Here is a 25441-nt window from a genome sequence, read left to right as displayed (position 1 = left end):
TGGCACAAGGAGATGACAAACTGGACATTTCAGAAAGATAAATGACTGATGTTATTTGCTTACAGGTCCTCAATTTGCACATGGGCTGCCTGATTTCAGCATTTGCAGCTCATGGTTTGCAACAGAAACCCCCCGTTCTGCAGCATGGCATCCTTCACTGACAGCTTGTCAGGGAGCAGGAAGGGTTACACAGATTTAGAGAAATATAAAACAGAAGCCCAGAATCTGGGCACAGTTGTGTCCATCTGATTGAATTGGCTGGTCATCAAAACCTGCAAACAATAGTTCCTTTTATCCCAGAGCTACAGCAAAACAGCTACTGGGATGCCGTGGAAATTCCAAACAGTCCTTTAGCTGAACAGTAAACAACTGACTCTACATGCAGCAAGGCAGGACTTTGTGTTACATTAGCTAGTAAAGTTAGAAACAATAGACAGGTTTTTAGGCATATAGGCTTGTACACAGATTGTTGTAGACCTGCCTCAAGTGTTCCAGGATGTGTCCTAGATATTCTGTGTACCTCCAAAGGGTTTTTCCTCTCCCTGAGCCAGTAACTTTATTTTTCATGAATGCACTTCCAGTCTGGATGACAGTAAATAGACAGCCATCTATAGTTGGTGCTTTGTCTGCATCTATGTGTTTGTTCCCCTTTAAGTGTTTGCTGGTAGCTGTATTTGAAGAATTAGATGATTGCTCTGTCCAAAGTGGAAAGCACCTTTCTCTCAAGTTGTTCGTAGAGTACTTTATTTAAAATAGTATCAAAAGTTCTTTTTTTGAGCATTTGTCATTTGGTTTGTTCAGTCCTATAGTTTGCTACTGCTTTACAGCCTAAAAATTTAGTTCATTGTTGTGATCTCCCTAGTTCAAGTACATCAGGGCAGCTTATGTACAGTCTCTCAAATTAGTTTTGAGGTGTACGGTATGGAAAGGACAGGAAAGGAGTGTGCAAGGAAGTACTGAACAATTAATTATGCCGTAATGGAGTAAGGGAGGGAGAAGTGGAGAGCTCGCCCAGTGTAAACTCTGTGCCTCTGATGCCAGGATTACACTCAGAGGCATTTCTGCCTCTCTCCATTTTGTGAGGCATGTTGCCAGGCAGAACAGCAGTTAGTACGCCCATGGTGGGATTTACAAGCTTCCACACCGTGTTTGGTGGCTTCCTAACTTCAGGATGAGGAATTAAAGTTTTTTACACAGCAGGTAGTGATTGCCATTTACAGATTTTTTTGGTAGCAAAACTCTAGCTTGGGATATGAGTATTCCAAATCAGTGTTGAAATGAGGGAGGCACCACAGATGAAATGTTGCTTACCAAAATACATTAGTAGTAGTAAAATGTCCAGGTACCCAAAGTGATACTGTTCCTGCTAATGCAGATAAAAGCTAACCTTGAATGCATAGTGAGTTTGAGTGTTCCTTGGCTTCTTTCATTTACTTTCTATGCTTTATTTCAGAGGTGACTTCTGATATGTGTATGTGTATTGCAGGCACAAGCCATTCTCAACTCTTACTGAGCTGAATGGGCCCATGTCCATAATAGAGAATGTATTTCCCTTACCTGAGTGACTAGACACAGATGTTTTTGTGGTATTTCAATGTTAAAATGCAACACTGACATGTTGCAGGACAAACAAACAAGGAACCAGCCCGTCTTATTGAGTGAATTAAGTTTAAATATGAATCTCTGCTTTCCAGCAGTTGTTACCCATTTGTAAAATACCTGTCTTCAAAATGCTGAAACATGATTTGTGTTCAGTGGAAGTGTTCTTTGTCTTTCAGGGGGCAATATCTATTTAAAAATAAACCTCCTGATGGAACTGCTCCACCCAACTCCTTCTACAGAGCACTTTATCCCAAAATTATACAGGACATAGAGGTAAGAAACAGCTTCCAGATGTGGTGGTGGTTTGCTGTTGTCTTTTTGGGTTTGTTTTTTTCAAATGTCCCTGATTCATTCATGATGCTGAAATTCTGAGAATATTCCATTCTAATGAAATATGTCTTTAAATCCGATGTGTCTTTGTTTATCTGGAGTTTGTAGATCTGGGATAATTATATGAGGTCCCAGGCTTCGCTGCTCCTTTAGACAGAGGATGAGTTGGATTGTTCAGTGAGCCCTTGCAGGTGGAGTCTCTACACCTTGCACATCAAATGTCACAGCAGCACCATAATGTCTTAGTTTTCTCTGTTCCATGGTACTTTGCTCCACCCCGTGCAGATGAGACCTAATAAGCTGTTATGGAAAGATATCAAGAACTGAGCCAAGGAGAAAGTGCATTGCCTAAGACTGCAATCCTAAGAGTCAGGGAAACAGGAAGCAACTGAGCCTGGTTGCCTTACTTTTAGTATGGGCAAAATGGCATGTTCTAGTTGTTTCCTAATGGCAAAAGCAGTGCTCAGGCACTGTTGTGATGAGTTTGTACAAGCACTTACAGCTCAACTGAGACATTCTCTTCAGTTGTTTAGCTGTTGAGTCACAGGGGGTTAAAGGCTGGAGATAGAAAAAAGTGTTTAAGTTCCATTTTCCTCACCATTCCAGATAACATAGACCAGGTTAGCCACAAGATGTTTTCCAGGTATTTGTCTGTTTAATTGGTTTTATTACATGTGTTGCTTCTTCTAGAAAGTAGTTATGTCATTGTTTGGGCCTGGTTGCAGGAAAGAGTGAAGAAAAGTGTCTGCTGTCTTCTCTGCCAAACAAAAAAAAGGGGAAATAGTTCTGTGCTTTTTTTTTACATCTCATTTGTCTCCTGTCTCTCCTCAAGACAATAGAGTCAAACTGGCGGTGTGGAAGGCACAGTTTACAGAGGATCCACTGCCGAAGCGAGACAAGCAAAGGGGTTTATTGTTTACAGTATGATGATCAGAAGATAGTGAGTGGCCTACGAGACAATACTATCAAGGTGAGAATGCTCCATAATGGCATACCAGTGGTATGTGGTACCTATGCCATAAATAAGAGTGTCCTAATTTCAGTGACACCTACCCAATCTCTTGTTAGTAATCTAGCCTTCCCCTTCCCCCACCTCACACCTGCACAGCACGTATGCCTTTTTTATCTGGCTAGAGAGACCCTGTTCCCAGACAGACAGACTTTGCCAGCAGAGTTTTTGTCGATCAGTAATTACAGGCTATGTAATTACTAGGCCCTGTACCCTGATGAGAAGGGTAAAACTAATATTCATAGTAAAGCCAGTAATATCAAAGATATTAATCTGTTGCACCAAAGAGCCTGTAGAAGACTCTGCAGGTGCCACTAAAGGTATTCTAACTGCACTATCGGTGGTGTGTTGTAGTAAAAAACAGATTAGTTAAACCAGTAAGTGCTGAAAGATGAAAACCTTACTGAGCTGTGTGGTTTTGAATGTTTGCTGTCTTAGATCTGGGATAAGAATACATTGGAATGCAAGCGAATTCTCACCGGACACACAGGTTCTGTCCTGTGCCTCCAGTATGATGAACGGGTGATCATTACTGGATCTTCAGACTCAACAGTCAGGTGTGTGCTTGTGATTTGGAGCTTTCTGTTTGCCTCTAGGGTTTTAACTTTGCAAAATGCTGAAATGATCTCTTCTTAAATGTGTACTGTTCAATCAGTTCCATGAAGTAGTTCAACATATTTGTTGAGCAGTGTGCTGTCCTTCTTTATCAGATGTCCCTGCAAATCGCTGTCAAGGAGAAATGAGAATCTAAGCAAAGGCCAGTCAAGGTCAAGCTGACTTAGGAAGGCCATCTGGCATTTCACCAAGGTTTTGCATGTTTTGACACTCCCTGAGAATGTTATAAATTCTCCTTGAGAATAGCTTTTTAAGAGATGAAGTTTTCAAAGCAAGTATGAAGGTTTCATCATCCATTCCCACTTAATTTTAACAAAATATATATGCCTAGATCTCCTATGACTTTAATTATATTTCAGCATGATGTTTCTTTTCATTCAGTCTTTCTAACCTTGCTTTCCTTCCAGTCTACAGCAAAAGGCTGGACACCTCAGGGTAGCACTTGTAGTGCATGTCATGCAGATTTGAAGTCCACTAGTCATATGACAGAATCCCAGAGAATGTAAGACCTGTCGTATAAATACAGGCACATATGAGTTAGTGAATTGTGATATGAACTTGGATGTGAAGGGGCAGGTCTGTCTTCTCCATGTTGTTATATATTCCCTCTTTGTCAGAGTGCAAACAATGCCCATGCAGTGAACTTGGAACCAGAAAGCTGTGTTGGTGGCCTTTTCTGAAGCTATTAGCATGTATTCCCTATGGCTGCAAGCTCCTCATGGTTATCACTGTGCTTGTGTGTACACTACTGCTGTTAATCTAATAGTTTAGTTACTGATGTGCTGCATGCAGTGTTGTGGTGCTGCTAAGTTTTGGGGTCCTGTCATTAGTAGGGATCCAGAATTTCGGCAGCATTGCCAAAAGAGACACCTGGAGATGGTGTAGGACGGTGTGGGAACTGCACCGGGCTAAACAGATCGCAAAAGGAGAGGCTGATTTCTGTAACAAGCACTATCATCTTCCGTAGCAGGCCGGGCAGGCCAAATTGCAGACTGGCTACTTGCCCAGAAATACTTTGTTTCCCTTTGTATCTATAAATGTTAGTGCAGACCCCAGAGGCACATAGGATGCATCGCTTTTATCCTTGTGTCTCCTCAGGAAGAGGGGCTTCATCCAATAGACAGTACAGATGGGCTCTTAATGCTTCTGGGATCTCAGGGATGCACTTGTCCAAAGAAGTCAGTGGGTCTCCAGCTCCTGTTCAGTTTGGCAACCCTGTCTGCAAACTGTTCGTATGTTAATGGCTCAGGTCTTTAGTTTTTTCTCCTTTGCATTTTGTAATTGGAATGTAGTTTTCTTTCTCATTTGTAGTCCATAAATTGATGCACTTCAGTCTCCCTAAGTTAGAAAATAAGACATTAGAAGTCTTTCCCACATCTTGCCTTTTCTTACTGCTTGCCTTATTGGCAGAGGAAAGTTTTAACTTCTGCAGTGTCTGATGTGCCTGATGATACAGCCATTTTCTGCTCTCCTGTAGTGTATTTGGGATACAGGTGTGATAGTGCCAAAAGAAATCTCTTTATGGAGGGTAGAAGTTTGCCAACAGAATAGCCCAAAAGAAACATTTTAAGACTTAAAATTGCATTTTGAATCCTAGAAGTTCTCTATGAAGATTTTATCTAATGTGCATCTTAAATTATCATTCAGTTGAAACAGTTGGTTCCAATAACATTAAGTTGACATAAATGCTGTGTCTTAATTTGGGTATTCAGCACATTCCTGGAATGTTGCTGTGTACCAGATGCACCTTAAGATAAATTCAATTCATGGTGCAACTTGTGGCAATTACTCGTATTTTTTTGAAAAGAATTGTCTTTCCTGCTTCTGTATAAATTATCCCTTGAGCTGGTAATCCTGTGAGAGTGGTCAAAAATTAAACCTGTCGCTGAACTTGCTTCTCCACATTGACTGGAAATGAAGCGTACGGTAGGCTGACACAACCAGGAAACATCGGCCTTTAAGACCATCAGTCTTCTACCTTTCCTCAGCTCTAAATTAAAGAATGCTCTTTTCCTGGGTGGGTTATTTTTATGGTATTAACTTCATTGCAGGGTTTTTGGCTTCTGGACTTCCTCAATGTACGCATAATCAACAGGTTTATATAATACATTTTTTAATGAACTATTTAATAGATGTAGGTATAACCTGTGATGTTTGCTTCTCTAATATCACTAGAGAGTCAATTACCTCTCCCCATCCCTCTCTTGCCCTGCAGAAAATGCACTGTACAGGTTTTTAACTCTTTTCTCTGGTTTGAAATCTGAAACTGCAGAGTGTGGGACGTGAATGCAGGCGAGATGCTGAACACACTGATCCACCACTGCGAGGCCGTGCTGCACCTGCGCTTCAATAACGGCATGATGGTGACATGTTCCAAAGACCGTTCCATCGCCGTGTGGGACATGGCTTCACCAACAGACATCACTCTGAGGAGGGTGCTAGTAGGGCACCGAGCTGCTGTCAACGTAGTGGACTTTGATGACAAGTACATTGTATCAGCATCAGGTGACAGAACTATAAAGGTGAGGTGTTTCAGAGGCTTTTTATTTTCAGCACTGGGGTATTTATTAATGAAGAACAGTGACCAGACAGGGAAGATGGTCCTTGGCCATACTGCTTCCTTTAGAAGCAGTATTCTTCCTGCTGCTTATTTCCACTTGTCCCTCCTCTCTTGAGCTTGCACAGCTCATTTACAGAGCTGTATGGCAAATCAGATCCAGGTACAGAGGCAGTTCAAAAAGAAATTTTTTTCTGTGTTCTTTTTCGACTTGACCACTTTCATAATCTGTTTCAGCATCAGTCATTCAATAGTTGTCAGAGGGCAGCATGGGCACAAAAGTGAAGGTGAGTGGATAGGAGTCACTTAAGCGTTACTGCTGTGATCCCAATCTGCAGTATTAAATGTCAGGAAAATGAAGATCATGTGTAGACTAAATCATAGCCAAAGAGTGCTATTTCTGGTATGGCAAAAATCTTCTGTGTACAGTGACCCAAACTGCTAACAATTGCAGACTATAATCACAAGTCATCGGAGGGGTGATTTTCCCAGTCTTAATGGTAGCCTCTTCAATTAAGAACATTCTGGATGCATCTATAAATCATACAGACACCATCTTTTGTTAGTCTCTTCTTAATAATTTTGTCTCTGTGTGGTTCCCTCCTCCCTTCCTGTCACAGGTATGGAACACTAGTACCTGCGAATTTGTGCGCACCTTAAATGGCCACAAACGAGGCATTGCATGTCTGCAGTACAGAGACAGGCTAGTAGTGAGCGGCTCTTCAGATAATACTATCAGGTGAGAGACACACTCCCCATCGCAGAGTTATGTGCAAGCACGTTGTCTCTGATTCACTGGGATGTGCAGAGGTTAGGCAACTGAAGTGCTCTGTACCCTTGTCAACTTTGAAATATGCTTTCTTTGGTATAGAACATTGGGAACTACTGGAAAGAGATATTAGAAGCCTGTTTTACTGTGTTGTCTTTCATCCTCAGCATCTCAAGAGTCCCATACTAATCAACAAGTTGCATTGCTCTGACAATTCTGGTGTATGAAAGAGCTGGCAAGTACCACTTTCTGTGATGTCCTCTTGTGATATTTTAATTGGGCTATGTGTCTAGTTAAAGGGGTCAGATTTGCAGTAAGAGGCATTTAATCCTCTGCAGAAATCCTCCTGGGCTCTCGCCAAACTCTTCTTATGGTACTTGGCACCTGGTTAAGTTTGGAACAGCTGGTTTAGAGCATGAAGTTCAGTTTGCTGCCTTTTGCACTTCTCCAGCTGCCCTGGTTGCAATCTGAGATTTAACTCTTTCTGGTATCATGAGCCAGGATTTCTCCCTACATCCTGCAGCTGATGGCAGAGGGATGTCCCATGAATTTCGGGGTACATGGAACAAGCTTGAATAATAGTTTACGTGATGTAGGAAAATACCTCTGTCATGGAAATGGGACGAAGAGCAACCTCCATTTTGTCCTTGTCATCTCTTGAAATAATTGTCTGCTTTCTGATAAAACTTGAAAACTGGACAGTATGGGCAAAAACCCTTCATATGTCAGTAATAATTTCTCCTTGGTGAGAACGATTTATGCTATTGCAGGCCTGTGGACTTGGCTTGCAACACACTGCCTCTCCCTGCTTTGCATTCTGTAGGAAAATGGTGGTCCTTTGGTTGACATCACAGGTCATTGTGCCAGAGTTTAGTATAGGGCTGTCTGAGAGCATGACCAGAAGAGCTGGAACTTCCATCTCTTAATCACGGGAAAAAGGTATTATAGGCATTGTGTAAGAGCAACACCACTTAGATGTGGTGAGAACTACTCTTCAAATAGAAAAAATAACCCTCTGCAGTTGTACTGTGAAACTTGGTCTCAGAAGTAGAGTAAGAAATAGTTAAATACTGCAGCAGTTAGGGAAGGATCTAAAATATGACTTGCAATGCTAATAAAAATAAATGTCAAGATAGTGATAATGCTAAAGAGGAATACTGTTACTTTTATGCTTACATTGGACAAAATCCCTAGTTGACAGATAAATTGTGCTAGAATTTCAGGAATGTCAGCAGTGAATCTTAATGGAAGTCAAGTTTAGCAGCAGTGTGGGCAAGGCAAAGGACTTACCTGGTCACACACTTTTCTCCCAGCCATTAGCAAAGGGCACAAGTCAGTGGAAGGGTGATAAAGAAAGGGCAGGTTTCTGAGTCATCATTGTGGGTGGCTTGGTGATTTCTATGTTTGATTTGAATTCACTGTGAAATGCCAGATGTTGTGTGTTGGCCTTTAGGAGAGGCTGATACAGAACTTAAAAGTTCATCATCCCTCAGTTGCAGGGAAACTTTTTTTCCAAAAGATGACTGTGATTTCTAGTTTTGCAACTGCAAACGTAAGGACATGTGAAGTAGCTGAGAAATCAGTGTCTTTCTTCTGTAGGGAGACTCCAAATATAAAAATTATTTGGGTTTTGTTTTAGGCCAGAAATTTCACCAGTGTAAGAGGACACAGCTACATAGACATCACTATCATTGTGCTGATTTCCACCTGCTAGAAAGTGGTCCGTCAAGTTTAATCCAAGCATCTAGGGCCGAAGTTCCTACAGGCAATTGTAGGAACTACAATTGCTACAGGCAATTGCTACAGGCAAGCATTGTGTAGGAAAAAAAGGAACCAGAGAATTTAGGGCAAGAAAATAGAATCAGACTTTTAACATCTTGTGTTAATTTTTAAATGAGTGGTTGGTTCGCATGTGTGTATTCTAGTTCCAATGTGTGCACATGTGGGGATCTGCTACTGATCTGTTTAGACTACAGCATTCTCTTTAAGAGATGGGGATTCAGGCTCACCTGCCTTCTGTACATCTTTCGGCTCTGCCAGGACTTCAAGTGAATTAAGCTGGGATAATTGAAGACCTCTCTCTACTTCTAGAAATGCTCCCAAAATTGTAGGAAGGAAGAGTGCATAAAATTTTTTTAGTTAGTTCTCAAGCCTTAAGATTAGTTCTTTTACTATTTGTTCCTTTGATTATTTAAAGAAGTAGACATTTGAGAAGCTTATCAAATCTGGGAGTTACCCTTGGCACCAACTGTGCTAGGAAACTCTGCTCTTAATAGCAGTTATCACCTTTGTACATGAAGGCCCCATATGACTGGGGACATGATCACCTCTTCTAATCCCATTCAGATTCAGGTAAAACCTCAAACTGGGACCTGAAAAAGGCCTGAATTAGTGTGATGCAGACTCCCAGAGCTGCTGGCAATCTCAGGATTGATGGCAAGGAATGGAAACACATGGCGCAAAAGTTCCTGGCACAGGATTGCTCTTCAAACCTTTCTGCACCAGTTAATCTCTGGCATTGTCCATCCTTGAGAGACTTAATGCTCTCTGACCAGCCAGAGTGCCTTTGGCTGACCTTTGCCATGAAGTTGCTTGCTCTGACCTTGACTGGTGTGCTGTACTCATGTGAAACCATTGGGGTCTTCACAGATTCCTGAGAGATCAACTTTACAGAATTACCTTGTGCTCCTTGTTGGCTTCAAACATGTGCATAGACAAATCCTTTCCCGGTTCTACAGTTACAAAAGAGTTCTGTTCATTCCTCTGTTGTCCAAAGTTGAGAGCAGCTTGTTGTGGCAAGACAGGTGCAATCATTGTCCACCAATCTTGGGCACATATCACCTGGATCTGGATTATTCCCTGGGGGACCTCAGGAGTAAAATATGTGGGGGTGGTTTATCTTTATCTCTCAAGCGAAGTGACCTGACCCCTCAGCAGCTGTGCTGCTTCAAGACGTGTCACCCAGAGAAATTCCGCAAACCCCCCATATTTCTCACTTCTGTGGAAAACGTGTCAGTCTAAAGGCTTATGAATGAGCATTTAAAAACATTTGTGGCTGCTTGCTTTCCCCTAAGTGTCTGGGAGCTGCAGCAGTGCTGTATGAACAACTCTATAGAATACATGTCAAAGGATTTCAGTTCTTGTAGGCAAATAATCTTTCTTGATCCATGGTAGTTGGGAGCCATGTCAAAGAACTGACAAAAGCATGGAAAAAAATAGACTTTCTTCATAACTGTTTGTAGCATTTCTTAACTGTTTTTTAAGGTACTGTGTAAGTGTAAAAATTAATATATTTTAATTTATTCTCCATGCTCAAAATCCATCACAGAGGTCAAAACTCTGGGATATTTACAGTTGAGAGAATAATGTGTTGCTGGGTCTCTTACTGAGATACTGTATGCTGGTTTGGGTGACAGAACTTTTCTAAAATTTTATTATTAGAAACAGTTCACAGAGAGCCACAGAAATTATTTGAGAGCAAGAAGAAAATGCACTACAAAAGAATAAACGTAGATTGTCCATTTTAGCTTATGCATAAGGTGACCAGATTACAGAGTAAACATACCTTCAGTGGGAAAAATGACAAATTAAAAGGGCTTGTTTATTCTTGTACCTTTCACCACTGTATTGATGACTTCGTTTGTCCGATGATAGTCTCCAAATCAGAAACAGGCATGTAGGGGAGCAGAAAGGGACACATGCCCTGTGAAGGTGATATTATCAATTGAAACAAGATGCCAGGGGGATTGGTAAATCTCCTTCTCTTAACATCTTAAAATCATGGCAGGACACTGTCATGAAAAATGAACCCCAGTAAAATAAAGTGAGGCTCACTGTGAAGATAACTGGGAGATACCTTGTGTACCTTAGTACAGCACTAGATAATAGACACAACTGGTCTCTGAGTCACTTCCCGTGTGATACTGTAACATGACAGGGTCATGTTGAAAAGCATGCATCCACTTAACAGGAAAAGGAGTTATGAATGTAGTTTGTTTCATCTATGTTGTTTCTTCTTTGTTGTTTCATCATAATCTTTATTTCCAAGTTTCCATTAACTACAAGCAAAGACCGAATGTTTCGTTACAATGATAAGGTATTAAAAAATTCTAATTGCTTCTTTGTACTCTCTTCCAGGCTGTGGGATATCGAGTGTGGGGCATGTTTACGAGTACTGGAAGGCCATGAAGAGTTGGTGAGATGCATACGCTTTGATAACAAGAGGATAGTCAGTGGGGCATATGATGGGTGAGGTTATCAGTGCAGTCAGTGCTGTGCATCTTCCTGTCTGTCTCAGTGTCTCCCATCCCACTTTGCTGCTTCTTCCCTATAAATATTAGATTCTCTGTCTGCCATACTAAGAAGACCTTTTCATGGCCAGTAAATCAGGACCATGCTACAAAGCATAGCTTTTGTTCTTCTTTTGAAACAAGTCCATGTGATTTGATGTATGTTGTCCAGTTCTTTTGGTTGTAAGAATATCTGACCGACTCAACCTGAAAGCTCTTCTAGCTCAGCCACTCATAAGAACCATCTTTCCCATCTGTGATTATGTCTGCTGGACCATTTGCTGTTACAAACTAGTTGTCTGCACGCCCATGTTTCTGTTAGTTGTTGCCACCTGCTTTTTATGTTTTACTTTGTTGACAGCTTATTTTTTTCTCCCATTAAGCTCTATAAGCTTTACGAAGGGGAAATTCAAGAACCAAGTCTGAAGAGCAGAAAGATTGCTATACTTTTCCTTAACCTGGTGTATTAGCTGAGTTGTACTAACAGTTACATTTTTTTTTTTTGTGAGTACTTGCTCTTTTCTCTTTAACAGAGCTGTGGTGTTTGTCTATTTTTTCACTACTAGGAAAATTAAAGTATGGGATCTTGTGGCTGCTTTGGACCCCCGTGCTCCAGCAGGGACCCTCTGCTTGCGAACCCTTGTGGTAAGAGCTTTTGGTAGGGGTGTTGGAAAAAGTGTCCTTGATCAGGGCTATCTTGAGCCATGAAAACTCAAGTAATTTAGCCCCAGTCTGCAGGATCTAGAAATATTTCCGAAGGGTCTGGCTTTTTTTAGGCGTCCAGCTTTTTTTAATGTTGCAAGCTATAAAGCATTAAAAGTTAGAACTTCTGGAGTTTTCACTCACTTTTTAGCAGTTTTATTCTGTGATTTGAAGTTTATAACTGAATCCATTTTTGAGAATGTCCTTCTTGGAATCCATGTGCCAGTGGGTTTACTTTACCCTGTGTGTACCTGATGAGGTAGTAGTAAGTTGTCTGAATTGTTAACATTAAGTTTCTTGAAGAGAAATACTACATTCCCAATCTGAAGAGCAGGAACAAAGACACCCTTGTGATTGATTTTAACCAGCTTTTGGGTGTTAAAGGAAAAAGCAGGTAAGGACTGGAACAAACAGTGAAATTGCCTTAGCCTTAAACAGCAACTACTATTTTTGTGCCGTCCACTAGTTTTTAGTACAGGTCTGATGATGCTGTGGTTAAAATGCCACTGTGTGAGTGTTAACAGCATTCACAGTCATGCTTAACAGTGGCTCTGCACTGGTCTTACAGTAATGTGGGAAAGGTGTGAAAAAATGACAGTACAGTCAAGGCCATGGGATGGTTCCTGTAAGTGTCCCTCCACCACATTTAACCCAAAAAACAGGCACTGTTGCTGGGGATAAAGGAAGATTTCAACCAGTACCAAATTCTCCTTGAAAAAGAAGTAATAAATATTTCTATTTCTTAACTAGAAAATGTTGTTTGGGCAGTGCTTGGGTTGGTATGTTAGACCTTTTCCTGCTGTGGCACGTGAGTGTAGTCTGCTCTAAACCAGGATCATACCAAGGCTATCTGATTCTCTAAAAGTGTTTCTCACCCACTGAGCTGTGCTGGCTGACCTTCTGCACACTCATCCACCACCTGAATTGCTACTGTTGCTATAGATTTTGCTGAAATATTTACTTCACATTTGATGCAGGCTGTGAGGGTTACTGGGACTCAGCTGACAGGCAGTAGATCATTAAGCCATACTAACTCTTTTCCAGTCATGTATTTGGACCTCAGCTGCAGAGTAAGAGTCCTTGAGTGCCTTGGATGCCTGCAGGTACTATGTTGAAACACCTTCATGTTAGCCAAATAGAACTGCAAATAGTATCATGGCTGAAATCCAGAAAACCCCTTTGTCATTGGCCACCCATTTCCAAACTATGGAAGAACTCAGTGCCTATGAGCACATATCCTGAGAGTCTTCAGCTTGGTATTAGTAGTGTTCCTGCTCCAACCTGAGACAAATGTGTGCCAACTAACCTGTGGACTTAATTTAACTGGTGTGATTTCCCCTGCATTTTCCAGCAGTGGACAGCCGAAGTGCCCCAGCTAATTATATTATAAATCAGAAGTGGTAGGATGGAAACGCTGCAGGAATCTCAACACATGGATACTCATAAATCCCTGTTTGATAGCAATAGAGGGGACCAAAAGAGGAGTGGGGAGCAAAGGAAGCTGTTGTGGTGTTTTTAGACTTTTATGACTACAGGGTGTCCTTATACCCGCTTGCCCATGGTTTGGTTTTTTTTTCCTCTCTCCTCGTCCTCCAAAATTAAACCTGGCTGCACAATGAACATCATGAGTCTCCTGCTGCTTGTGTTCAATTTTCAAACAGTAGGAGGAAAGTGCACAGATAACAAATGTTCGCTGCATGCCAGGTCCCTTCCAGTTTTGTCTTCCGTTAGCTGGAATGGTGGCCACATGAATTTGACAGATGCTTTCCATGCACAGAATAAACACACAGTTCAGCTTTCCTTACGACCTAGACAGTCCAGGTAGGGCAGCCCTACTTAGCCCACAATGACAGGGATCACGAAGGGAGTTTTGGAAACAGGTTTTGAAAGTCTCTCTCTCTCTCTCACTGTCTCTATAAGCAATCCAGCAGTGGATCTGACTGTTGTAGTGATACTTTTCAGCAAGAACTTCTTTACTGCTACAACACAAACTCTGGAAAAACACTTCTTTTTAGAGTAGCTGGAAAGATAGAAACTCATAAGGTATGAGTTTATAAGACAAATTTGAGTTATAGTTAGAAGATCAGAAAGATTCCGTTGATTAGAAATGTTTAAAAATTTATCTTAAAACTAGAATCACACTGTGTGTGATTATTTTCAGATAATTTCAATTTAAAGATTTAGAAATTCACTTTTAAGCAGCTGTTGCACTTTGCAAACCGAGCTGTATTTTTGTAGTCCTGTTGTATAAGACAAAAGTTTCCCATTTAGTAACTAACAATTCTCTTTCACCTAAATGTTTGAGAAACCTGTGGTTTTAGTATTAAAGTATTTTAAGACAAGTTTTTTTCCTGACCCTCAGCCCCTTTCAGTGTGTAAGCATTAAAGAGAAGTGTGTATTGATGGAAGAGATAGGGCTCACCCTGATTGCACAGTTCCTGTTCCCTGCTGACCGAGGAGGAGGCCACTAGTCTTGCAGCAGTGTAAGCACCAAGAGAAAATAAGTAACACAAAATGGAAAGCATAGTGGATTTGCTATGTGATATCCAAGATCTTCCCATTGCCTCCTGTTAATTATGATCTGAACTCTTGCCAAATCGTCATGCTATCTCCACTCAGCCTTGGAACAGAATGCAAACTGCCTATAAAGAATGCCCTTTCTAGTTCATATTTTTAGAACTGCTTAAGAGGAATTATTACTGTGTCACTGGACTTTACAACAGGCTCCTTAGTGTCCTCCAGTGTTAAGCTCTTTCCTCTTCAGCAGTGGCAATGGTGCCAAGTTGTGAATGCAAAGTTGTCGTCTCTTCCTCTGTAAGCTAGTGCATCTGGGAATGCTGTAATTTCAGGAATGAGTTTTGCCATGGAAAAAGGAAGACACTGCACTTGTCAGTCCTGCCAGACAGAATTGTGTGGTGGAGAGAGTTTGGTTTGTTTTGCACAGTGTGTATCCAGTATTGGGATTTAAGGAGTAGCAGGACAACTGTAATATAAACTTCCTGCAAGCCAAGTACTCAGATATAGCAAACACTTTTCACCGAGAGAGTGTAATTTATGCTCTGTGATCATGATGCACAGTGTGTTATGTGGGGTTTACTGAGAAATGAATGTAATACTAGAATCAAGCCTAAGTTCATATTCCCTCCTTCATCCCAGGTGCCAGCTAGTTTGCAAGGTAACATGCTGTGTCTCCCACTTGCATTTAGGAGCATTCTGGAAGAGTCTTTCGACTTCAGTTTGACGAGTTCCAGATTGTCAGCAGCTCACATGATGACACCATCCTCATCTGGGATTTTCTGAATGACCCAGCTGCCCAAGCAGAATCCACTCGTTCCCCGTCCAGAACATACACCTACATCTCCAGATAAATAACACTACACTGTACCTCACACTCGCACAGGTAAAAAAAAAATTAAAAAATAAAAGGAGGCTCAAAGGAGAACACTGGATGTAGCACGAGCATGCTGCTTGAATAATTATCTGGGTCTATCAGTATTTCTTATCTTGGTTGTACAGTAATTAGTGTCCTGTAAAAGGACAAGAGTGGTTTTGATACCTTAGAATAGGAACTTTATTTTAGGATTTGTGGCATGTGGCACCTATGACTTCCCCCAGAGAACTCCTCCTCCTCTGTCCATCATCATCAATAACTAAATCAGCTATCACTGCTATCCAGAAGGAAGAAGGGTTTCTGCAGAGCGAGTAGAGCAGCTGCTGCCTAACAAGGGGATGCAGATGGCCTGACCCTGGGCAGTTGTCACCAAGCAGGAGGGTTTTGCCAAGAAGCGTCAGCTTTATTCCCTCCCTCGGAAGTGGTGACCATTCTCCTCACACTGCAGCAAGCTGATTCAAGATTACAGTTTGGCTAGGGGAGGAGACAGTGAGGAACAAGCCCAGGCAAATTTAATCAAGATGCATCAACATGCAAAATAATTTACTGATAGGGCCTAGCCCTCGTTCTCTGTCACACAGCAGAGCTGTTAAATTGTTCATATCAGAGCCTGGCTGGTTTGCTTACCCTTTTGTCTTGGTGAGCACAGTGTGGGGAGGACATAATGTTTCATAGGTCCGGGTCAGTTGTAGAGTGAATTTGATATATATGAGTGAAGTGGAATAGCATGATTGCTTGCTTGGGTGGGTACATGCACAATTACTGTTAATAGCTTGAGAAAAATGGCAGAAGAACTAACAGGCTTCTGCAAAGGCGTTTCCACAGTGACATTTTCCCATGAAAATGCTCTGTTATGGGCCACGTCCTGGATCCTGTTTGATTGGTAACTGTACGGTGGTGCTCCAGACCTGTCAGATCAGCTTTCTTGATTTTCTCAAACACTCTGGTCAATCAGATGTTCTTTTAAATCATTAAAAGATTTAGTACGAATGGGGTTTGTTTGGTTTGTTCTGTTTTTCGTTCCCAGGACTCATTTAAGCTGCAGTATTTAAATGCCAGGACAAAAGAACTATCCACGTAACCAATACTTGCTGAAGAGAGAGGCTCTCAGACTTGTTTCTGGAACAAAGTTGGCATGCGGTTGATCTCAGACAGGGTCTACTCAGCGCGGCTGACTGCTAAAGTGCTGCTATATCAGAAGATGACTTTTATCTTTCATGAACAGTTAACATTTTTAAACCTTCCCATCCCTCTCCTCCCTGATCCCCCTCTTCATGTTCACTCTGCTTCCCTTTACCCTGTTTGGTTCCCCTCCAAACCCAGTCACAGATGTCCTATGAATATATTTAAGATGTTGCCAGAATGTGTTGCTTTGCTGTTAAGCAGAAGACTTATAGCCACAGTGCATCCTGCTGAGAGTCACTTCAGGGTGGGTGGGAGGGTGGGTGGGGAGAAGGCTGCTACTGTCGGACTGAAATCAATATCCATTGCTAGGCCTTTGAAAAAGCATTCAGCTCTGAAGAGCAACAGAAACAAAGCAGCCAGACTATCACCCTCCCCCCCAAAACCCAGCTTCCCTGTGGCTTTTGGCTGTTCTGACTGCAGACTTATTTTTTTGTGGAGAGAGGACCCTTGAAATTTGACTATTATGAGCCAAACCAATCTCTTTCCTCTCCTGCCTGCTATGCTAACCCTTTGGAAGCTGGATGTGTATTGTAGTCTCCCTTAACATCTGCTCGTTTGGGGAATGCTAATCAATGAAAAGTTAAGCTCTATTCTGCCAAAGTCCCAAGCATGATGGGCTGGGGCTGAGATCCTGTCCACCCCTACCCCAGGTGAAATGTTGGCCCAGGACAGTATTTCACTAGCAAAGAGATTGCGTGTACCATCTTCCTCCTGCTGTTCTCCCTGAAGACAGTATGTTGCTGATGACTTATGAATTATTCTGTAAATTGGAGAAAGTTTGAGGCTGTGGTGAGAAGGAAAGCTGGACATTGCTCTTTTCTTTCCATTCCTTCTCCCCTCAGAAAGGCTGTAGCTGGGTGCTGGAAGAGGGAGCTGCTAAAAACCTTGTGAAGCTCTCCAGAGCCATCCTAGAGTGGAGACACTACACGAACACTCTGGCCATTACAATAAGACTTTGCCTCACTTGAATGAGCAAATGCACAGTCCTCTGGAGATGGCAGATTGGTAAAATGAGTGTGGCCATGAGGACAATCATTGCATTTAGCAGTGACTCGAGGCCAGCTCTGCAGCATTTCTGGGGCTAGCCTTGCTAGAAGGCATTTGGAAGGAGAGCCTGTGGTGTGCTTGTCTAACCTGCATGCATGCTGCCCTGTGATTTAGGGATGTGGGCTGATTAGTCCTTTTGCTGATAGCTGTGATGAATCTTTGCTTTCTAGCTGAGACTTTTGCAAAATCTGATTGTTTAGAAGATAAAAATAGCCTTGAAGAGAAGGGACATGAGAAACAATTCTGCATGTCTCTGAACTAGACAGAAGTCCAAGGGAAAACAGCTGTCTTCACAGAGCTGGAAGGAATTGCAGCAGGCCTGCATTTAGATCAGGAAAGACTGTGTAAATCAGCCCCTGGCCATTCCAGTTTTGTGCCCAGATCTCCTGTACATCTGAAATAACCTCCACTGCCTTAGTAGGGAGTTGCTCCAATCCTACAGTAGGAAATTGATGCCCTTTGTCTCTGAGCTGAAGGGGTTTAAACAGGCTTTGTTAACACCCTCTTAACTTGGGAGCTGGGATTTTTTTTAAGCTATTCTCATCAGCTTCACTTAGCTGGGGAAGCAGTTGCATTGTCTCTAATTGCTTGGGATGCGCATTTTCCACCAATGAAATTTAGCAAGGAGCTGGGCCAGGAGTCCCCAAAGAGCAGTCCAGAGAACTTGAATAATTTTGGTGACAGCTAAGACAGACAAGAAGGTGATGGAGTTACGAAGGAAGGAAAAGCTGGTGCTTGGGGAATACCTGGAGCAGTTTCTAAGGCATGTGGGCAGCAGTGTTGAGCACTCAGTTCCCTGTATTTTCATTGAGCCTAAAGACTACATCAGCTCTAAAGAGCATCTCAAAGCCTGTGATGACACTCCTATTTTTGAACTACTGCTGTGAGAGTCAAACAGGTTAACAAGTCTGTTCAGGTAACACTGGCAGAGTGACTTACCTCTGCAGAGTCATAAAAGTTCTGAGTCACAATGATAAGTTCATCCACAACTAATTTTGGCAGTACTTTTTAAGCCCAGGAAGGCTGTTTGGGCTTTCAGATAGCTCCACATATCATGAATACTGCAGTCCCAAAGCCAAAATGGCAAGGGAGCAGAGAGAATCAAAGTTTACATCCCAGACTTTGCTGAGTTCAAGTTCTGAGTCTTAATGCTATTTGAACACTGTCCCTCTTAAGTTCAGGTATTACCAGGTCTGCAGCATGGTTGCATGTCAACAGGGCTTTATATGACCTTGGCTGTAGATTCAATAATTATTTTCCTCAGTTTGGTTATCCTCTGTCTTTTACATTTGGGTTACTGTAGAAAACAATGATCTGTTCCTCCAGCCACTGAAAGCTGCAGAACTTTTTAATATTTTAATTGTGTCTTTGTGGCCAGCATGTACAAGGATGCATTTTATTTTGCTAATTGAGAGAATTTGGGAGAACTGGAAGACTGGCTGACCAAACAGAGACAACACCATTGTAGATTGTCCTTGGTTGTCATAGCCCTGCTGCTCCATGCTGCTATTCTCTTGGGTCTTCAAGTGGTACCGTAGTTTGTACTCTGCTGTATAGAGCTTTTTAAGGTACATTTAGCAAGCAACTGCTGAAATCCATTTTTGGCACATGGTAAGAAAGGTGTTTTACCCTCAAGAAGGGACTGCGTGGGACTACTTCACACAGAACCCCAGAGGGGCGAGGATTCCTACCCCACTCCCCGAGTTGTAAAAATTTTCTCATGGCTTAAGAAGGAAACTGAAGTTAACTGATCTAACTTGAACTTGAAACTGCCACAGCCTGACATTTGGTGGTGTTTATTGTGCACCCCGGGAGGAGCAATTTGGTAAGTAGATCTTCCAATGTCAGAAGAATGTGGCTTTTTCAAACTTCCTCCCCCTCCCTTAGGATATGTGTGCATGTGTGTGTGAGTGTGCAAGAGTACATGTGAGAGAGAGGTTTCAGCATGAACTGGATGGATAATCCCTCAGCCAGATTGGAGTAATTGCAGAGTTTATAATGAAAATAACTAGAATATGCCTGCTGAAAGGAGATTAAAAAGGGCTGGAAGTGTCTGTGGGCTTTAAGTGTTGCACATCGCTTTGAAATGAAATACCTCTGCTGCGTAGAGATCGGCACTTCTCCCATAAGTTGGAAGCTCACATGAGCCTTCCACCTTGAACCATGGGATGGAAAGTACTGGAGGTGTGGGACATTCAGAGCAGGACAATCTGTTATGGCCACACCATCTCCTGCTTGTGAATCCTTTGCAGTAGAGCACAGTTTTGCTGCGAATATTTCTCGTCCTAGGAGGAATACAGCTTGCTTTCAAATATGCAAATAGAAAATGGCATGAAGGAATTTGCAGTGAGATAACTCCTACAGCTGTCTCCTCTGGAGCAGCTCCTCTGCTCCCTGTTAACATTCAAGGACAGACACATCCACTGTTGGAATGGAAGAATTCAGATGACAAGTTGAGAAGTCTGTGTTCATCAGAAACATTGAAATGCTTTACACTTGTTTCTAAACTGGAAGCTGACTTGGACCACCATGCTCTACCTACCCACCACCTGCTCCTGCTCCAAAGGATCCTTTTTTCTTTTTCTTCATTTTTTTTGAACACTGAAAAAACTGGAGAGTATCATGTGCATTTCTCCACTCCCAGGTATGTGTATCTGCCCCTTCCACATGTTCCTTCCTCAGTCTGAGCAGAGCTCCAGGCTTGGTTCTGAGTTTTCTGGCATCCTGGCTCCAATGGGAAGCACATATCCAGGTTGGGCTCTTGCTTCCTTTAACACCATTTTAGATCTACCTTTTATGGCTGATTATTCCTAAATTCACTGGGGAGGAGCAGTATTTGCGTTTGATAAATTGCAAATACTAGCAGCTCTTCGTAGCTAGAGAAGTGGATAAGAAGGAACAGCCAGCCTTTTTACTGCAGGCTTGCTCTTAGTTGTGGGAGAAAAAGGAGATGAAAAGTGGTGGAAAACTAGGGGGAACGTGGGGGTAGATGGATCTCTACAAAAGTGGGGACAGTGCTGAAAATAGATCTTTTGGCTTGTGCAGTTGAAAGACTTGGAAGAATAGAGGTTTTCTGTGAGAACATCAGAAGTCATCAGGAGGTGATCAAGACCTCCTATTGTTGAACTTGTCGGTTGATGCCCCTTTTAGGATGCATTGGAGGCATGAGGAGAAAGGAATGGACTAACCTGCACTTGCCAAGAGAAGAATGAGCTTTGCCAGGGTCTCCAAGTGGCATGCATGATGCATCTGACATGCTGAGCTTTGCCCTACTGTTCCCCCCAAAGCGATAAGCATCAGCTTCCCAGAAGGAGGGGGGAAACAGCAAGTGACCCAGATGTCCTCAGAGGTGGTCTCCATATGAAATCCTTCTGTCCTGCTGGCAAATCCCTACTGGATCGATTGGCATGAGGGAGTCACAGTCTTTCTGCCCTCACTTTTAATTCAGAGACTCACAGAAGCAGCAGGTCCCTTGGGTGTGTTCGTTCTCCACACCCCAGCAGTGAGTTGAGAGGTACAGCTGCCTGCTGAGGCTGAGCATTTGGCTTCCCCTCCTTTGCCCCCTTACCCCTTTTTTTTTTTTTTTAATGAGGTATAGCCAAACTACTGGCAAATCCCCAAAGCATCTCTCTCAGGTAGAGCCTTGGCACACTGCCAGAAACTTTTCCCATTACTTAGTGCTTGTTCCCAAAGACCGTTGGGCTTCCACATTTCTTGTCCAGCAGATATCCTGTGGGAGTTGGCAACACTGGTTAATCCTTAGTGATATTAAACTGATACTTTCAAAATCAGAGGGATACTGATGTACATGGATGTGCAACAAGCCCTTTAGACATTATAGCCAGCTCCTGAATAAGTTCCTTTTTTTAATAGCCTATCACCCTAGAAGATATCCTGATTTCTGCTCAAGCAGGAGCCAAGTGCAGCTGTGGCCAGAAAATCAGCATGAAATACCAGTCTTTGTCACAGAGCAGCTCTGCTCATACCTGCACAGTGAATTTGTTGCCTTCACGGGCAAAGTGTTTTAACCTGCTGGCACTTAAGCACTGGTTTACATCTGAGCAAAACTCCACATGCAGGAGGCAGGGCAGCCTGTCCCGGGCTGCTTGCAGTGGCTTTTACAAGGAGCTAGCTGTGGGAATTTTTGGGCAATTCAATTTGAAACTATGGAGCTACTTTCAAGTGTAGAACTTTGCTTTCAGCTACTTTGTCTATACCACGTGAGACATTGCAGGGCTCAGCCTAGCCACAGTTTTAGCATGGCAGAAAAATAATGTGACCTCAGCAAAGTGTATTGTCCCCTTTCTCCCCATCATCTTACATCACTGTGTTTAGGAGAGTTGCCTGCCTGCTGGGCCAGCCTGTGCTGCATCATTCCTGCCTGCTCAGGCTGAGGTGGGTGTGGAAGTGGGAGAGGTGAGAAAGAACATGGTTTCTCCAGAGTTTTCTGTTTGTTACTCTGCTATATTTGTTATCTGGATTCTTAAGTAATGAGTGCTTTGAATTTTGTGATTATGTTACGGTGATGTGTAGTTAATGTACTAATGTTCACTTGAGCTAGGATCATGGTAACAGTGTGGTTTGTTTTTTTTTTTTTAACTGTTCAGAAAATAACTTAAATACAACTACAAAGATTAAGCTGTGAATCTCTCCTGTTTTCCTTTGGGGGGGAAGGACACCATCGAAATATCAATCCTGTATCTTTCTCAAGCCCCGTGTGTGTGAGTCACACTTCTGCTACGTGTGCACTATACACATTTGCAGTGTGAACCCCTGGAAGTGCTGGGGCCAAAGGGTGGACAGCTTTGCCCCGAGGCTGGGGTAGATGCAGCTTCACAGGACACACGGAGTCTGCAGTAACCAGTCCCACCTCAGAGCTGCTGCTCATGGATGAGTGCAGCATAAAAGACTGCTCTGGCAGTCAGGAAAAAAAACACTTATTCCTAAAACCACAGCATACTTTTTAATTAACAAACTCTCCATTCATAGCTAATGGCCTCTGGCTGGGACAAATGAGTCCACCCTGTAAACCAGAGAGTGGATGTGACTGATAGAGAAGAGCTGGAACCATCCTGTCCATTAAAAAGTGTGGGGGGGAAAGCTATAAAGACTTTGTGTTTTTCTGGGTACTGTTGCAAGATCCTGGTAGGAGAAGCAGAAATTTGTTTCATAAGCTAATCAGAATCCTGCTGTTCAATAATGAGTGAGTAATTGACATATCGCAGCACTGCCACACAGTTCCGTGGCTGGGGATGCTGTCATGCTTACAGCTCGCTGGAATCCCAACGCAAACACCCTTGCCCTCATAATACCTTTCTCTTAAAAATGCTGCTTGGATAGCAGCCTTGGATCTTTCTGTTTTACTTAACAGCCCCTTTTAAAACAAAGGCCACCGTGGTTTTAAGTTCCTGACTCCAGGGGTGGTCAGAAAACAAACAAACCCCTGCACTCCCGACATCTCTCTCCCTGCTGGCTCCATTCTTGGGAGCCAGCAGGGGACTGGAGATTGTGAAGGCTCCTGCTTTTCTGAAGCGCTGGGAGCAGGATTCCTGTCACTTCCAATCACAGTCTCTTCTTGTGACAGGGTTTCCCAGCAGCCCCATTCTTTGTTTGGCAAGGGTTGCGGTTTTTATGCATGTGTGTACATATATACATATATATATATATATATATATATGCATATTTACACCACTTTAACCTTTTCTGTTCCCTCTCTGCTCTTTCCTCACATCCAGTAATAGATTTGGAAGAGGAGTTGCAGTGACAGGCTTCGGATTGGTCTGTAACACAGAATGCAGCTTGATTTAAACAACCTGTGACTGCCAGCACACACCAATGAGACCCCTTACCTTCTGTACTCACAGTCCCAGGTGTCTGTGTGTACCCAAACAACACTGCCCAGCCCTATGAGAAACAGGTTCTCCTTGTGGGTTATGTCTGTTCCTTGTATAGTCCTTCCCCTTTTTCTCATTGATGTTTAAAGAGGAGGATCGGAGTCTTTATTCCAGATTTCTAGTACTGGGACAGTGCTGTGCTGCAGGGCACGAGGTGGAAAACTTCTCACAGGAATTCTGGATTCGCATCCAAAAACGCAAGTACTAAAGAGAGTCTTTGAGAAGGAAAAGCAATCTCAATTGTAAATTTCCACTGGAGAAGAATGAGCACCACACAGATTATCCTAAATAGATTCAGTGGTTAATTACCCTTTCTGTTTAAAAATGTCTGCCTTATTTCCACTTCAAATGAAAGAGGAAAGTAATGTTTACCATAGCTTCAAATTAACAGCATTTGATCCACCTACAGCTTTAAAATGAAATCTTCTCTTGTTTGGTGTTTTTTTATTGTTATATACATGCTTTCAAGAGTATAGTAAGATACTTTCTTGAAATGAGGAATTGGCCAGTTTAGATTAGCTAGGCTAGAATGAACATAATTCTTACAATAATATTTGGGATGAGTTCAGCAGTTGGTTGTTCAAAGAGGGCTAGGATGTCAAACTCTCAGCAGAGGAGGCAGCATAGCCAGGGAAACAAAAACCCTGAGCTCTAGTGCTGCCATAGATTTCTGTCCAGCTGTCCTGTCCCGACAGCCCTGCAGGGGCAAGGGCTGCACCGGGTTCCAGCAGTGTCCTGGCCCCTTTTGTTCAAAGGCTTTGTGTGGTGGACCCCCCTGTGCAATGGCACACCTGTCAGCGCCCAGGAGAGTGTGGATATGATTCAATGTTTTGTGGGAATAAGATGCCGCTCCTTGGCTTGAGAGCCTGCTGCTCTGTATAGCTCTGCTTTTCCAGGTGCTCAGGTTACTCCACAGCCAATATACAGACTTCTCAGGACTCTGTTCCAGGAGGGGCTGATGGGAGAGAAGATGAGAGGAAAAATAAGATGCTACTTGCACTATCCTATGCAAATCTGACATTACGGGCTGCAGCCCTTGGAGGTCTCAGCCTGTCCCCTTTGCCAGTTGATCCTTCCTTGATGGCTGAAGACATCTGATGGACAGGGATGTTTTGCCCTTCTAGCAAGCTTCCAGGAGTGCATGTGAGTACCAGCCACTTTGCTTTACCCTAAGGGAACTCAGGCACACATTCATTATATTCTCAAGGTATACTCTTTGCTTCTGATCCATGTTACCTTCCCAGCTTGAGCTTTCTCTCCAAAATGCTTTGCTGACATGCATCTGGCTGGCAGGAGAAGATCGAAATCTCCAAACCAGCAGGGAGGTTGCTGAGCTGTGGGGCTGATAGCCAGGGACCACTGAAGTTGGATAAGGAATATGACCAGGAGAACCTGGGCTTGAAAAGGTCTCATCTGTACAGGTAAATAGCCTTCCTACAGATGGAGAATGGTCAGGTGGGCTTTCCAGTGCAACAAGGCAGAAATAGCAGCCTGAGTAGTGCTTTCACTGGGGACACGACTGACTTCCTTCCAGAGCCCACTGTGGTTTGAAGAAACTCAAGCTCCTGGCTAATGTCACGCAGCTGATGTGTTCAAAACTCCCTGTCCCATGCCCAAAGCATCCTTCTGGCATTTACAAAGGCAGATCAGGGAAGGCTTTTTGAAGGGGCAGTGAGGCAGGGAGGCTGCCAGACCATCTCCGTTTCTGCAGTGTCAGCTCTGAATGGGCAGTGCTGGCAAACTGCTCTGACCTTCAGAGCTGTGGAGATGTCCATGAGCAGCTTTGCCTGCTGGGCCTGTGCTACCAAGGTCCCTCCCCTCTGGTGTGGGGAAGGGGGTCAGTGGCTGCTAAGAAATGCAGCTTTTTGCCTTCATATGAGCTGCTTTTTGATTCCTTGTGGAATTTACCTAGTTTGAACTCGATAGTGGTGGGCAAACACCAAGAGGCAGCACTGAAGACCATGTCCTCTCTGAGGGATTTCTATTTCATCTTGGGAAAGGGGACAGACTCTCCCAGTGTGTCTTCCTCTGCATTCCCAAGTCCTTCATAA

General features: G+C 42.9%; 1 protein-coding gene across 10 annotated transcripts in view; it reads left to right on the top strand.

The window, feature by feature from the left end:
- The window catches only part of BTRC (beta-transducin repeat containing E3 ubiquitin protein ligase), a 116842-nt gene extending 100215 nt beyond the window's left edge, over positions 1–16627 (top strand). For 9 of the 10 annotated variants that reach the window (XM_064663138.1, XM_064663137.1, XM_064663136.1 and 6 more), the window contains 9 exons: positions 1779–1875; positions 2765–2902; positions 3380–3498; positions 5829–6078; positions 6734–6852; positions 11020–11130; positions 11738–11816; positions 15080–15273; positions 16292–16627. In XM_064663138.1, the coding sequence (XP_064519208.1) occupies positions 1779–1875; positions 2765–2902; positions 3380–3498; positions 5829–6078; positions 6734–6852; positions 11020–11130; positions 11738–11816; positions 15080–15241 (1075 nt within the window). In that variant the 3' untranslated portion in view covers positions 15242–15273; positions 16292–16627. The other variant, XM_064663132.1, reaches the window with a different exon arrangement.
- The last annotated feature ends 8814 nt before the right edge of the window (positions 16628–25441 follow it).

Source organism: Pseudopipra pipra, chromosome 8, assembly GCF_036250125.1.
Source record: "Pseudopipra pipra isolate bDixPip1 chromosome 8, bDixPip1.hap1, whole genome shotgun sequence".
Taxonomy (NCBI): Eukaryota; Metazoa; Chordata; class Aves; order Passeriformes; family Pipridae; genus Pseudopipra; species Pseudopipra pipra.
Note: the sequence above shows the minus strand (reverse complement) of the source record. Positions and strands in the feature narration are given on the sequence as shown.